Source organism: Lepus europaeus, chromosome 19 (assembly GCF_033115175.1).
Source record: "Lepus europaeus isolate LE1 chromosome 19, mLepTim1.pri, whole genome shotgun sequence".
NCBI lineage: Eukaryota > Metazoa > Chordata > Mammalia > Lagomorpha > Leporidae > Lepus > Lepus europaeus.
Window position 1 is genome coordinate 59,257,818 of NC_084845.1, and position 13,679 is coordinate 59,271,496.

The 13,679-nt window shown below is 42.6% G+C and overlaps 1 protein-coding gene across 1 annotated transcript in view; it reads left to right on the plus strand.

Moving 5' to 3' along the window:
- HYDIN (HYDIN axonemal central pair apparatus protein) overlaps positions 1 to 13,679 on the plus strand; it is a 355,254-nt gene that overhangs the window by 63,287 nt on the left and 278,288 nt on the right. Inside the window, exons 7-8 of the mRNA XM_062176574.1 lie at positions 3,645 to 3,846; positions 11,553 to 11,736. Coding sequence (XP_062032558.1) covers positions 3,645 to 3,846; positions 11,553 to 11,736 — 386 coding nt within the window. The remainder of the gene's footprint in view (positions 1 to 3,644; positions 3,847 to 11,552; positions 11,737 to 13,679) is intronic.

A 13,679-nucleotide genomic window follows, 5' to 3' on the forward strand; every position in this document is an offset into this window, starting at 1 on the left:
AAAGGCTGTTGATTTTTGTGTATTGATTTTATATCCTGCTACTTTGCCATACTCTTCTATGAGTTCTAATAGTCTCTTAGTGGAGTTCTATGGATCCCCTAAATAAAGAATCATATCATCTGCAAAGAGGGATAGTTTGACTTCTTCCTTCCCAATTTGTATCCCTTTAATTTCTTTTTCTTGCCTAATGGCTCTGGCTAAAACTTCCAGAACTGTATTGAATAGCAGTGGTGAGAGTGGGCGTCCCTGTCTGGTACCTGATCTCAGTGGAAATGCTTCCAACTTTTCCCCATTCAATTGGATGTTGGCCGTGGGTTTTTCATAAATTGCTTTGATTGTGTTGAGGGGTGTTCTTTCTATACCCAATTTGCTTAGAGTTTTCATCATGAAAGGGTGTTGTATTTTATCAAATGCTTTCTCTGCATCTATTGATATAATCATATGGTTTTTCTTCTGCAGTTTGTTAATGTGGTATATCACATTGATTGATTTGTAAATGTTGAACCATCCCTGTGTACCAGGGATAAATCCCACTTGGTCTGGGTGGATGATCTTTCTTATGTGTTGTTGCATTCTATTGGCCAGTATTTTATTGAGGATTTTTGTGTTTTTGTTCATCAGAGAAATTGGTCTGTAATTCCCTTTCTCTGCTGCATCTTTTTTCATTTTAGGAATTAAGGTGATGCTGGCTTTGTAAAAATAATTTTGGAGGATTCCCTCTCTTTCAATTGTTTTGAATAGTTTGAGAAGAATTGGAGTTAGTTCTTCTTTAAATGTCTGGTAGGATTCAGCAGTGAAGCCATCTGGTCCTGGGCTTTTCTTTGTTGGGAGGGCCTTTATTACTGATTCAATTTCTGACTCGGTTATGGGTCTGTTTAGGTTTTCTATGTCTTCATGGTTCAATTTAGGTAGGATGTATATGTCTAGGAATCTGTCCATTTCTGCTAGATTTCCCAGTTTTTTGGCATACAACTCTTTGTAGTAATTTCTGATGATTCTCTTTATTTCTGTGGTGTCTGTTGTTACATTTCCTTTTTCATCTCTAATTTTATTAACTTGAGTCTTCTTTCTCCTTTTTTTGGTTAGTTGGGCCAACGTTGTGTCAATTTTGTTAATTTTTCAAAAAATCAGCTCTTTGTTTTGTTGATCTTTTGTAATTTTTTAATTTAATTTTGTTGATTTCTCCTCTAATTTTAATTATGTCTCCTACTAGTTTTGGGTTTGGTTTGCTGTAGTTTTTATAGATCTTTGAGATGCATTGATAGCTCATTTATTTGGTGCCTTTCCAATTTCTTGATGTAAGCACCTATTGCTTTAAACTTTTCTCTTAACACTGTTTTTGCTGTATCCCATAAGATTTGATATATTGTGGTGTTATCTTCATTTGCTTCCAGAAAGTTTTTGATTTCTCTTTTGGTTTCTTCTGTGACCCACTGTGCATTCAGGAGCAGGTTGTTCAATCTCCATGTGTTTGTATATGCTCTAGGGATTCCTGAATTGCTGATTTCTAGCTTCATCCCATTGTGGTCTGAGAAGATGCATGGTATGATTTCGATTTTTTTGAATTTGCTGAGACTTGCTTTATCGCCTAGTATGTGGTCAGTCCTAGAGAAAGTTCCATGTACTGCTAAGAAGAATGTGTATTCTGCAACTGTAAGATGAAAAGATCTTTGAAGATAATTTGCCTTTTTTCTCTGGCTGCATTTAGAATTTTGTCTCTGGTTTTCTTTAGTTTCACTATAATATATTTAGGTATGGGTTTCTTTTAATTTATCTCAGCAGGCTTTCTGAAATGTGAGTTGATGTTTTTAATTCTCAAAAATTCTCAGCCATTATATTTTGAAATATTGTCTTTCCTTCATTTCACTTTCCTCTCCTTCTGAGTTTACAATTAAACACTTTAAGATCTTCTCACTCTTTCTATTTGTCTCTTTTTAAAAGGTTTATGTATTTATTTGCTTGTTCACTCTGCAAATGTCTGCTACAGCCCAACCTAGGCCAGGTTGAAGTCAGGATCCAGGAATTCCATCCTGGTCTCCCAAGTGTGAGCATGTGTGTTTTGTTGTTTTTTATTTGAGAGGCAGAGAGTAAGAAAGAAATAGAGACACAGAGAAATATCCCATATAATGGTTCACTTCCCAAATTCCTGCAACCACGAGGAATGGGCCAGACCTTCGCCAGGAGCCAGTGACTCAGTCAAGGTCCCTCACGTGGGTGGCAGGGACCAAAGCCCTTGAGCCATCACCTGCAGCGTCCTAGCGTGCACGTCAGCAGGAAGTTAGAATTGAGAGTGAAGCCTGGACTCAAACCCAGGTACTCTGACATGGGACTCAGGTGTCCCAGACAGTCTTTTTTTTTTTTTTTTTTTTTAAGATTTGTTTTATTTATTTGAAAGACAGAGTTACAGAGAAAGGTAGAGACAGAGAGTGAAGTCTTCCATCCGCTGGTTCAATCCCCAGATGGCAACAATGGCCGGAGCTGCACCAATCTGAAGCCAGGAGCCTCTTCCGGGTCTCCCACATGGGTGCAGGGGCCCAAGGACTTGAGCCGTCTTCTACCACTTTTCCAGGCCACAACAGAGAGCTTGATGGGAAGAGGAGCAGCTGGGACTAGAACCGGCGCCCATATGGGATGCCACTGCTTCAGGCCAAGGCTTTAGCACTCTGCACCACATCACTGGCCCCCAGACAGTCTTAATTCTATATAAATGCATTTCCTGTTTTGTTTTAAATTATGATTGTTTAGGGGTTTGGTTCCATTTAAAAAGTCAGTTTTCTGTTTTTGGAGTTCTTGAATCTTCCTTCCTGACCCCGGTTCCAGATTGGACTTAAGTCTTCTGAAGCTGGGCAGCTCTTCCCAGGTATACGTGGTACAGTCATTTTGAGAATGAGGAATCTAGCCCCTGCAGGGGCTGAAGATGAGGCTTATGGTTGTAATCCTAGAACTCAGTTGCCCTCTTGGTCAGACTGTAGGATTGAAAACTATTTGTAAGAAGAAAACATCTTGGAGCACCCCCTGCAGCCATGCATATTTTATGCATTTCTTTTTTTTCTTTTTTCTTTTCTTTTTTTTTTTTTTTTTTTTTTTTTTTTGGACAGGCAGAGTGGACAGTGAGAGAGAGACAGAGAGAAAGGTCTTCCTTTGCCATTGGTTCACCTTCCAATGGCCGCCGCGGCCAGCACGCTGCAGTGATCCGATGGCCGGAGCCAGGTGCCTATCCTGGTCTCCCGTGGGGTGCAGGGCCAAAGGACCTGGGCCATCCTCCACTGCACTTCCTGGCCATAGCAGAGAGCTGGCCTGGAAGAGGGGCAACCAGGACAGAATCCGGCGCCCCGACCGGGACTAGAACCTGGTGTGCCGGCGCCGCAAGGCGGAGGATTAGCCTGTTGAGCCAGGCGCCGGCCAATATTTTATGTATTTCTTACAACACCAAGCAACATCACTGCTTTTTCTACAACTGCTTCAAGAATATGTTTGCTGATCCTGTCTCATCTCTGGCTTGATTGGGGAAGTGGGTGGTCAGAGAAAAGCAATGCCTAATGTTGTACAATATTCCCTAAGTTCAGCTTGGGTGGGGGGAAGTAGCCTAGAAGTATCATCCTAGAAAAAATCTTAAAGTGTGTTTGTACTTTATTAATTCCTAGGTGAAAAGGTGTTCGTATCTCTCTATGGAGCTGCCATGGACTTGAATATAAGGTTGGATAAGAATTTTTTGACCATCGAGAAAACCTACATAACTCTATCCAATCAGCGAACTATAACGATTCACAACCGCAGTAACATCATTGCCCATTTCCAGTGGAAAGTATTTGCTACCCAGGAAGAGGAGGAAAGAGAAAAGTATAGGTTTGTAACAAAAATCATTACTGTGCAGTAATTTGGGGGGAACATAAAACTCGGTGATTATGGAAAATCAGTGACGTTTGTCACAAGTTTTTGACCAGCTCAGTTTCAAATTTTTATACCTTGGTTCCAGTGTATGATGTAGTTTTGTAGAGGCGCATATAAAGAATCTGAGCTGAGCTTTGTGGAACAGAACATTGCCCATCCCCAGTTAACCTTACCCTGGTTATAACAGCAGTAATGGAGCACCTGGATTTTAAAGACTGAAAATACATCGTTCCTTACTGTTCTTTCAAAGCTAATCTGCATGTCTGTTTCTTCTTATAACTTTATCAAGTTTGATCAATTTTCATGAAGTGTTTCTAAAAATAGTCTCTTTTGGATTGGCATCAATGTAGAACATCTTTTCAGTTAAAAGATATTTCCAAAAAATATGAAGAATGAGCAAAACGAAAGGCTTCAATATAATGGCTTTTATAGTCTTGGTTTTGGTAGTATTGTTCAGTCTCTGCAAACCATGTAATTTAATAATGATTTCTTATTCGTATCACTAACCATCTGCTTTTTTAAAATGATACTTCAGGCAGTGGTGAAAATTAATAAAACGTGAAACCAAAATGTTTTAACTAATCTCATCACTGTTACATTTTGAATATTCCTTTTTACTGAATATACCCATGCCTCTTTTAAACTCGATTTTCATTTGATCTTCTCCCAGCCTCCCTAAATTAACACTTTTGCTGCTTTCATTGGAATTTATTTCAACCTTTTTACTTGCCTCTCCGTTTTCATTAAAGATTAGCCCTGGGAAGCTTCAAAGCTTTGTTTAAAACCAAGTTAGTGTGGGATAAAAATAAAAGTCTTAGGTGCTTGGAAACCAGGCAGAAATCCCCTAGTGTGCTCTTCCTAATTGAATCAGAAGGAGCCATGACAATGACAGGACACAGTGGGCCAGAGGCTTTGTCATTCAGACAATGAGCTTTAATCACTGGATCACCACTGTGCCATCTCTAAAAAGGGAGAAAAGAAAATCCTTTCCTGCCTACAAACTTCATTTGGCCTCATAGCATGGAAATGTCAGTGGCTCAAAAAAGCAGCTGTTCACTCCCTGGTTCATCTGTCATGATACTCCAGCCAACGTGTGCTTACCAGTGATAAGACTCACCTAAACATGCTTACAGGTAACATGAAAAAGTGGGCACAACAAAGAAGGTGAAGTAGTATTTCAGTGTTGTGTGTGTCCTGTGAGCGTAGGTTATAAGAAGGAACACCAGCTTTACCTTTAGCCATGTCTCCGTGTTGGACTCTACACATAGCATGTGACTGATGGCATGCCAGTGCCCACAAAGGAAGTTAATTTCAGCAAACTGAAATAAAAAAGCGAATTGTTATTCGAGATGCTAAACCATACTGAATATAACCTCAGCCACACATGAGTGGCCATTTATTTCCTTCTTCTTCCCCATCACTTCGGTTCCCCCAGCACTCACACCCCTGTCTCTTTCATGTTGTCTTTGCACTTGTATTTCTTTTGCATTGCCTCTCTTTTACTATCTCTTCTTCTTTCTGGCTTTCTTTTTTTTTTTTTTTTTTTTTTTTTTTTTAGGTAACAAGAGACAGACAGCATAGCATAGTATTTACAGAACCATAACTGGGAATCTGCCTTTATCATCTAGGATCACATCCCTCTCTTAAACAATAAACTCGGAAAGTAGCTTCAGATGGTTGAAGAAGAATGCCTTCCTTTTTCACTTTGGGTGACACACAGCAGCACAGCTCCTGTCTTCTCACACTGGGTTGATGAATCTAAGTAAAGACTGTTGAAGGCCAGGCATTTGACAGAGCAGTTGAGTCACCACTTGAAGTGCCTATGTCCCATAGCGGGGTGCCTGGGTTCGAGTCCATGCTCCTCCTCAAATTCCAGCTCTCTGCTAATGTGCACCCTAGGAAGCGGTAAGTAATGCAGGTACTTGGGATCCTGCCTCCCTTGTGGAACCTTGCATTGAACTCCCAACTTCTAGCTTCAGCCTGGCTCCACCTTGGCTGTTGAGGGTATTTGGGGAATGAAACAGCAGGTGGAAGAGCTCTCTCTCTCTCTCTCTCTCTGTCTCTCCCCATCTGTCTGTCCCTCTGCCTTTCAAATAAATTGTTTAAAACATTATACAGTCTATTGAATGCACTGCCCTTTGCTTTCTTCCTTCTCATCTCCTGAGTGCTGGACACCCAGGGCAAGAGGGCCAATGGATGCCATTCTGCCTGATTTCTTGTTGACTGGAGTGTCTCTTCTCTCTGTTCCTCCCTTGTTCCTCCATCTGACCCCCAAGCAAGTCTCATGTTCATTTTACCGGCTGTGGGTTCTTGTCCTTGAAGTCAGTGCCATGAAATGCTCCCTCGCCAAACGCAAGGTGAGAGCAGAGCTGGTTACACGTTACTTAACATCTAGCTCCTGTCTGCAGAGCTGCCCCTCTGCTGGCAGCCCTGCTCTTGCTGTGGGTGTAGACCCCTCCTCCTGCACATCACAGGTTCTCGCGCGGTGTTCCAGGTCAGCCGTCAGAGGCAAACGAAGCAGAATACTCTTTAACAACTTGTTTATGGGCAGAAGTTTGCCCAACCGTGAGAAGCAGCAGCGAGAGCTTTAGCTGACGGGATGAGCCCTCTCCTGAGCCCACTGCAAGGCCTGTGCAGAACTGTGGAACTGTCCTTTCTGGGGTGGACTTGCGTGCTCACGATGGTGAGCTGCTGCTTCCTTTTCTCCATTCTGTAATTAAAAATGCAGAGAGAAAGGTCAGTGTTGGCCTGGAAAGAATGTGTTCTAAATTGGCTGATTCGCATTTCTGGAGACTCACACTTCCCCCAGTTTCCCAAGTATCTGAGATTGAACCTCAGGGTAAACGAGCAGGGGAGACTCAGGAGCCTGCCTGGTGCTCTGCAGCGATAACATGGTCCTGAGGCATTTATCTACCGGTACTGAGAGGTACTCAAAGTCCCTTGGAAAACGCTGATGAATTTGACCATACCCCAACTCCTGTGCCAACCATCTGGGTTTCTTGTCCTCCAGCACCTTGATGAGCAAAGGTTGTGCTGTCTCTTCTCCCACTGGAGAAATTTCAGCTCCATGGAGTCCTCTATCCTCTCGATAGTTTATCATCTCGGTTCCAGGAAGGATGGCCTTCCTCCCTCCCTTCCTCAGTGTGCTAAGGTGAACCTCAGGACACCCATCCACATCTGTGCACATGAGGCTGTGTCTAGGCTCCAGACTTGGCAATGAAGATGCCAGCCCCCCTTGGAAGAAGTTCTGTGCTTTTTCCCCCCATTCCTTGTTTTAGCTTTAGAATCAGAGACAGGGACCTTCAAAATATTCTCTTTGCGTTCTCTTTCCTTCTTGATATTTATCTGGAACTTGCAGAGAAATTAATCTCTTCAGAAATAGAGATGGCAGTCATGCTTACTTTCCTCTCAGCCTTGTCCTGAGGGATTTGAAGACAGTCCGCAAGATTCTTCAATACGCATTCTCATCACGTTTACTGTATTCAGAGACTCCGCATGAGCCTTTAAGGATTTCTGCTCCCTGTTTCTCCAGCAAGGTCATGGCCAGCGTCCCAATAGCAGGTGGCTCTAATTCTCGATTTACTCTTACAAACACTCCTAGAATCCTCAGTGGGGCTCCTGCAAAGTGGCCAGTATGGATTTATTTCACAACATTTAGGTAAAGGAAATGGTTGGTTTCTCTAAATAAATCAGTTTTAATTGGGCTTTAGGCCTGCCATTGGGTCATAATAAATCTGTCAGTTGTGTTTGGAAGCCCCTTCTTTTCCCTGAGGTCATATCAGAATCTGAAGACTAATGTGGTACCTGGTAAACAGCAGGAGGACCTCCGTGCTCAGTTTATAGCAGTTATCACTGAGTTTCTCTCTGTCTAGGGTCACATGATCCGTTTGAAGGTGAATGGCTCCATTTGTTTCATGCCAGCTGTGTATGCAGGTACTCTTCCCAGCTCTAAAGGCTGTGACTCCTAGATTTTTAATCTCCTCAGCATCTAGTTACCACCTCTTGTGGGTTCTGTAAGGGATCAGGGTTCAGGCCTCATGCACCTTAAAATAAAGGGAGCATTACTTATTCAGTCCTACTGCACCTGAGGCTCAAACCCTTCCCACTGGCTGTGGCCCATTAACTGGTATTTGATGGCTGAACATTAGTGGATATTGGTAACTACCAGATCACTTATGCACCTGCATGGGAGACCAGGAGGAAGCACCTGGCTCCTGGCTTTGGATTGGCACAGCTCCGGCCATTGTGGCCATTTGGGGAGTGAACCAGCAGAGGGAAGACCTTTCTCTCTGTCTCTCCCTCTCACTGTTTGTGACTCTACCTCTCAAATAAAATATTTTTTTAAAATTTTAAAAAATGATTTAAGGCCACAGTTTTAGCGAAAGAGAAGCTGGTCTGATGTTGTACTCAGTGGTAAGAGGCCTCCCCCTCTGTAAAACAGAGCTACCCCCTGAGTATAAGAAACTGACTGTTAGCAGGACAAAATGGCAAATGCATAGGCTGGGTAAGTTCAGCTGCAGGTGTTGTTGTGTATTCCCTCCTTGGCCTCCCAGTCCTGGCTTCTCTCCGCTGTCAGAGAGCAAAGAGAAAGACACCAGCACATTCTTCCTGCTCTTTGCCTCCTGCTGGTTGTTACTGATTGGGAGTCTCAGTAGCATAGGAGAAGAGCAGCCATTTGGGAATTTTGTTTTGTTCTCCTATTTTTCCAGTGCAAGCACTGAGTTAATCATGCTCCTCATTTCAGGGCATATTATCATCCTTGATCCACAGAAGGCATTTCATTCTTTTCATCACATACACCACTTCTGTTAACTCCCCAAACACACCATTCTGATATTTTAATGTATGTCTTTTAATGTCAAATCCGTTCTTGTAAAATGTATATTGGTTTGCAAGATGGATGGATGGATGGATGTCATATTTTGTGTTCAGTTTTCTCCTTTTGTCATTAGGTTCTGTTTTGGATCCATTCAGTGTTGCTGCAGGTAGATCTGGTCTGCAGCCTCTGGCAGCTGCAGGCTCCTTCCTGTTGTGCAACTCCCACACTTTACCTACGTCTTCCTCCAGGGACGGCGGGCAAGGGTTCATGCTGATGTTTACATATTAGGCAACCCTGGAAAATCTGTATTGCATCAGTCTTAGAACTGTTTAACACTTAATTTTTAAAATGATCCAATTTCTGTTTTAAAAAATGAGTACATTGGAAACTTCAGCAAAACTTGTGAATTTAGCAAAATTTGGAAAATAAAGAAAAAGCAAAAAGGTGCAAGTAAAAGCCAGTTGTAATCTTACAATCCAGACAAAGCCATTAGGACTATTATAGATTCTCTAAATATATTCTTTTCCCACTAAGTATATTTTTTCTTTGCTTTTGTTTTTATTTAAAAATTGAGACTACTCTGTACATTGCATTTAAAATTTTTTGTTTAAATATCTATTTGTTTATTTGAAAGTAGGGTGGGGGAGAGAGTGATATCTCCTATCTGCTGGCTCACTCTCCAAGTGCCTGCAACAGCTCAGCGTATGCCATCCATTACATTTTATTACCTGCCTTTTTACGTCCAGATATTTCAGACATTTGGGGGCAGTCATTTGGCCTTGTGATTTCAGATGTCCACATCACATATCAAAGTACTGAGTTCAGTTCTCATTCCAGCTTCTGATTCCAGCTTCCTGCCCTTGCAGACCCTGGGAGACAGCACGTGATGGCTCACGTGTTTGGGTCCCTGCCACTGACCTGGGAGAAACAAACTGAGTTCTTGGTTCCTGGCTCCAGCCCTTCCCCAGCCCAGCCTTTGTAGGTGGACATCTGGGGAATGAACAAATAGATTGCAAATCAATCTATCTCATGTGTGCTCTCTCTCACTCTCTCTCACTCTCTTCTCCCTGTCTCCCAAATAAATAAATTTGTAAAAATACTGCAGTCATTTTACAGTGCTATGAAATAGTTTTCCTTATTATAATTTCATTAGGTGCTTATTATTCTGTTGATATAGAAGCATAGTAGGAGAATAGTAGGAGACAAGGTAACTTACTGGCCAGCATCAGAGAATTCAAACTACAAGAGACCCAGTTGGCAATCCAGTCTCCATCTTTCAGCTGTGTGAGCTGAAGCAAGTTAATTAATCTTTCTGAGCCTTAGTTTAATGATCTGTAAAATGGGAATGATGTTAATAATAGTAATTACCTCATATGGTAGCTATGCATATTAAATCACATGATGCATGTGAAGAGTTTGGCAAATGCCCAATAACTAATGTTTAATCAATCCGTCATTTTCTAACATCAGATTTACTCACTTTGATGTCAGTCCAGCACTTTAATAAACATCTTTGTAGCTGCATCTTTGTTTACAACCATGATTATTTCTTAGGATTTATTCCTTGCTAGTGAATTTATTGTTTCAAAGGGTACATAATTTATAAGTCTCTCAGATAAGTATCAAATAACAACATAAAAAGAAATAGACTCCTTTCTTTCTGCAGACTGAGCCGTCTTTAATTTGCCCTGCTCTGCCCAGCAGTGTGGAGGGACTAGTGCAGATCACCTTGGACGCCGCTTCCCACACAGCAATAAAAAGGAAGCACAGAGCGCTTTCTTGCTCGGAACTAGAACAACTGACTGATCCCATTTCCTTGACTTCTTTATGTTTTGTAACCTGAATGCTCATTAAAAGGAGATATTTGACAATCCCAAGCATAGGAAAATAAGTTGGGCCTGAGACAGGAATTCAACAACTTAGGCTCCCACTCTGCGTACACGCTGCTCAGTAATTTGTTTGTCACCACTGGTAAATGAGGACAATGCTGGGGGAAATGGTCATTTGTTCCGGAGAAAGGTGCACACAGTTCCTGTGAGGGCTGGGGCAGGGCTGCTCCTTTAGTACCGTGATGGATGTTAGAGCTAGGAAAGTGGGTGAGGAGGGGTCTTTAGGTACAGCTTGAACATTTCATGAGCTTGACAGGTTGGTAGTTGCCTGTGGTTGACACAGGAAGAAAACTGGTATTTATGGAGTGCTTGCTTTGTCCTGAGAACTGTGCCAGGTCCTTAATCATATTTAACCCGAACACATCTTTCTCATGGACGGACTCCTAGTGTCTCTATTTAACAGAGGAAAGTTCCAACCCTTAGAAAAACCAAGCACCCTCCAAAGTCACAGAGCTAGTAGACAGATCATAGAATCAGTATCCAAGCCCAGTCTTGCCAGCTCCAGATTCCATTTTCTAGGAAACTGTCAGATAAGAAAGAATTAAAATTAAGCAAGTTTAAAAGGCACCAACTCAGTGTTGCAGTGTTAGAGGCAGGGTAGATGTCAAACATTTTGAAAACAGACTAGAAAACATAATTACCTAAAAGAAAATATCTGTCCAGATATGCATCAGAGCTTACGAGCAAGAAACAAGTAGGAATGGAATCTAGGTAGGACTTCTTGAAGGGGTTCACTACAGAAGAGCAAGCTGCAGCGCTGAGACATCTGAGGACTGAGAACATCCTGCCAGCCAACCAGCATGTCAGACTCAGAGCAAGGAGGGTGCCCCCCCCCCCCAGGGTGACAGGTGGTGAGGACATTTCCAGGAGGATGGAGGAGGGGAGGCGCGTCCCTTCACAGAGTTCTTCATGGAAAACCAACATGAGGCTCACCTTTCCTGTATTTGCTTTAGGAGATGTGATGATCTGATCAAGGAGGAAAAGAAAGAGACCGACATGTTCCTTGAAGAGTGCATTGTTGATCCTTCGCTCCGAGAACGTCTTTCCATCCTCTCCCGCACCTTCAAGAATCAGAGGAGGCTGGTCCAGGAAGACAACATGTTCTTCCTGAATAACATTTTCACAGTCGATCCCCTGGTGAGCACATAAGTCAAATCTGACCACACAGTTAAGTGTCAGTGCGAGTTGAGGGCTTGTTTTGATGAGAGTACTCTGGGACTGATGTAGTGGGCTTTGAGAGCGAAGGTGCCGTCCGTAGAGTCTGATCATCGCCATGAGGCGCGTCACGAATGCTAGTGATAAGAGCGCCCCTAGGTCACGTTTATAGGGCATGCTTTCTTTTCTTTTTTTTTTTTTTTCATTTATTAAACTTTTATTTAATGAATACAAATTTCCAAAGTACAGCTTATGGGTTACAATGGCTTCCCCCCTCCCATAACTTCCCTCCCACCCGCAACCCTCCCCTTTCCCGCTCCCTCTCCCCTTCCATTCACATCAAGATTCATTTTCAATTCTCTTTATATACAGAAGATCAGTTTAGTATATATTAGGTAAAGATTTCAACAGTTTGCCCCCATATAGCAACACGAAATGAAAAAAATACTGTTGGAGTACTAGTTATAGCATTAAATAACAGTGTGCAGCACATTAAAGACAGAGATCCTACATAATATTTTTTTAAAAAATTAATTTTCTATGCCATTTCCAATTTAACACCAGGTTTTTTTTTTTTTTTCATTTCCAATTCTCTTTATATACAGAAGATCGATTCAGTATATAATTAGTAAAGATCTCATCAGTTTGTACCCATGCAGAAACACAAAGTGTAAAAATACTGTTTCAGTACTAGTTACCAGTCGCGGCATTAACCGCCTGACTTGGATTAACCAGTTTATCTCATGTGTATGTCTGTTGTCTGATAAGAAGCCTACAAGATGGAATTAAAACCCCAATCTGCAGATGAGGAAATCAAGCCTTAGAGAAACTCCATTGCTTGCCGAAGGCCAAACAGCTGGCATCTGTAATTAGAAATTCATCCCTGATTAGCCTGATGGTAGCATCAGTGACACCTGAGGCTGGATAATTCTTTGTCCTATTCATTGTCGGGCATTTAATTCCATCCTTTACCTTTACCTACTGGGTACCAGTGTGACAGCTAAAACTGCACACACTGGGTCAAGAACTGCTTTGTCCTGATTTCACTCAGTATGTATGTACTGACCACTTGACCTGTACTGGGCAATGTGTGTGAGGCAAGCGCTGAGAAGCGAAACTTGGTTCCTGACCTCATGGTCACATCCAGTGAGAGCTGCCCCGGAATCAGAATGGGGTCTGACTCCAGGCTGACTCGGTAACCACGTGGCACGGCTGCTTTAAATGAAAGCAGCTAGCAGCTTGTACATTCACCGCGCGACAGGTGCTACGCTGTGAGCCTTCCGTGTATTATCTCACACATGGCAGATATAAAGTGATGTGAAGATAAAAGCGGTAAGAAGAGTCGAGAAAGCCACAGCGAATCCAAACTGTCAAACTGTTGCCATTTAAACCAGTCGGAGAAAAGAACATGGGTACAAGGACACACTGGAAGGCAGGGGCTCTTGTGGGAAATGCCACGGACTCAAGCAGAGTCAGTGAGGAGGTGAGGAAGGCATGGAACAGGAAAAGGGGGTTGCATGGCTACAGGAGTTTGAGAAACGCGAGGGTCCATGTTGTTTCAAGGCTTTCTTGGCTGTCGGGCTCTGCCCAGTCTTTAGTATGCTGATGTGTGTTGTAAATCTCTGGGAGGAAGCTTTCCCCTTGAAGGCGTCCCCTGGGGCTCATGTTCTGCAGAGCCCGCTGTGTGAGTCGCTGGTGAAGACAGGAAGTGTACGCCACTGATTTATTCAGGGGCTGCAGTGTTTCTCGCAGGCTAAGAAATTGCAGAGGACTTCTTGACAAGGGAACCTTACAGGACAAAACCTTTGGAGAACAAAACTGTAGGTGTGTGTGGCATGGTTCATCCAAGGCTGCACGCGTGCACCAACCAATTTGCTTGCCATGAAGGGTCCATACAGGAAAATAAAATTGGACATGGGGATTGA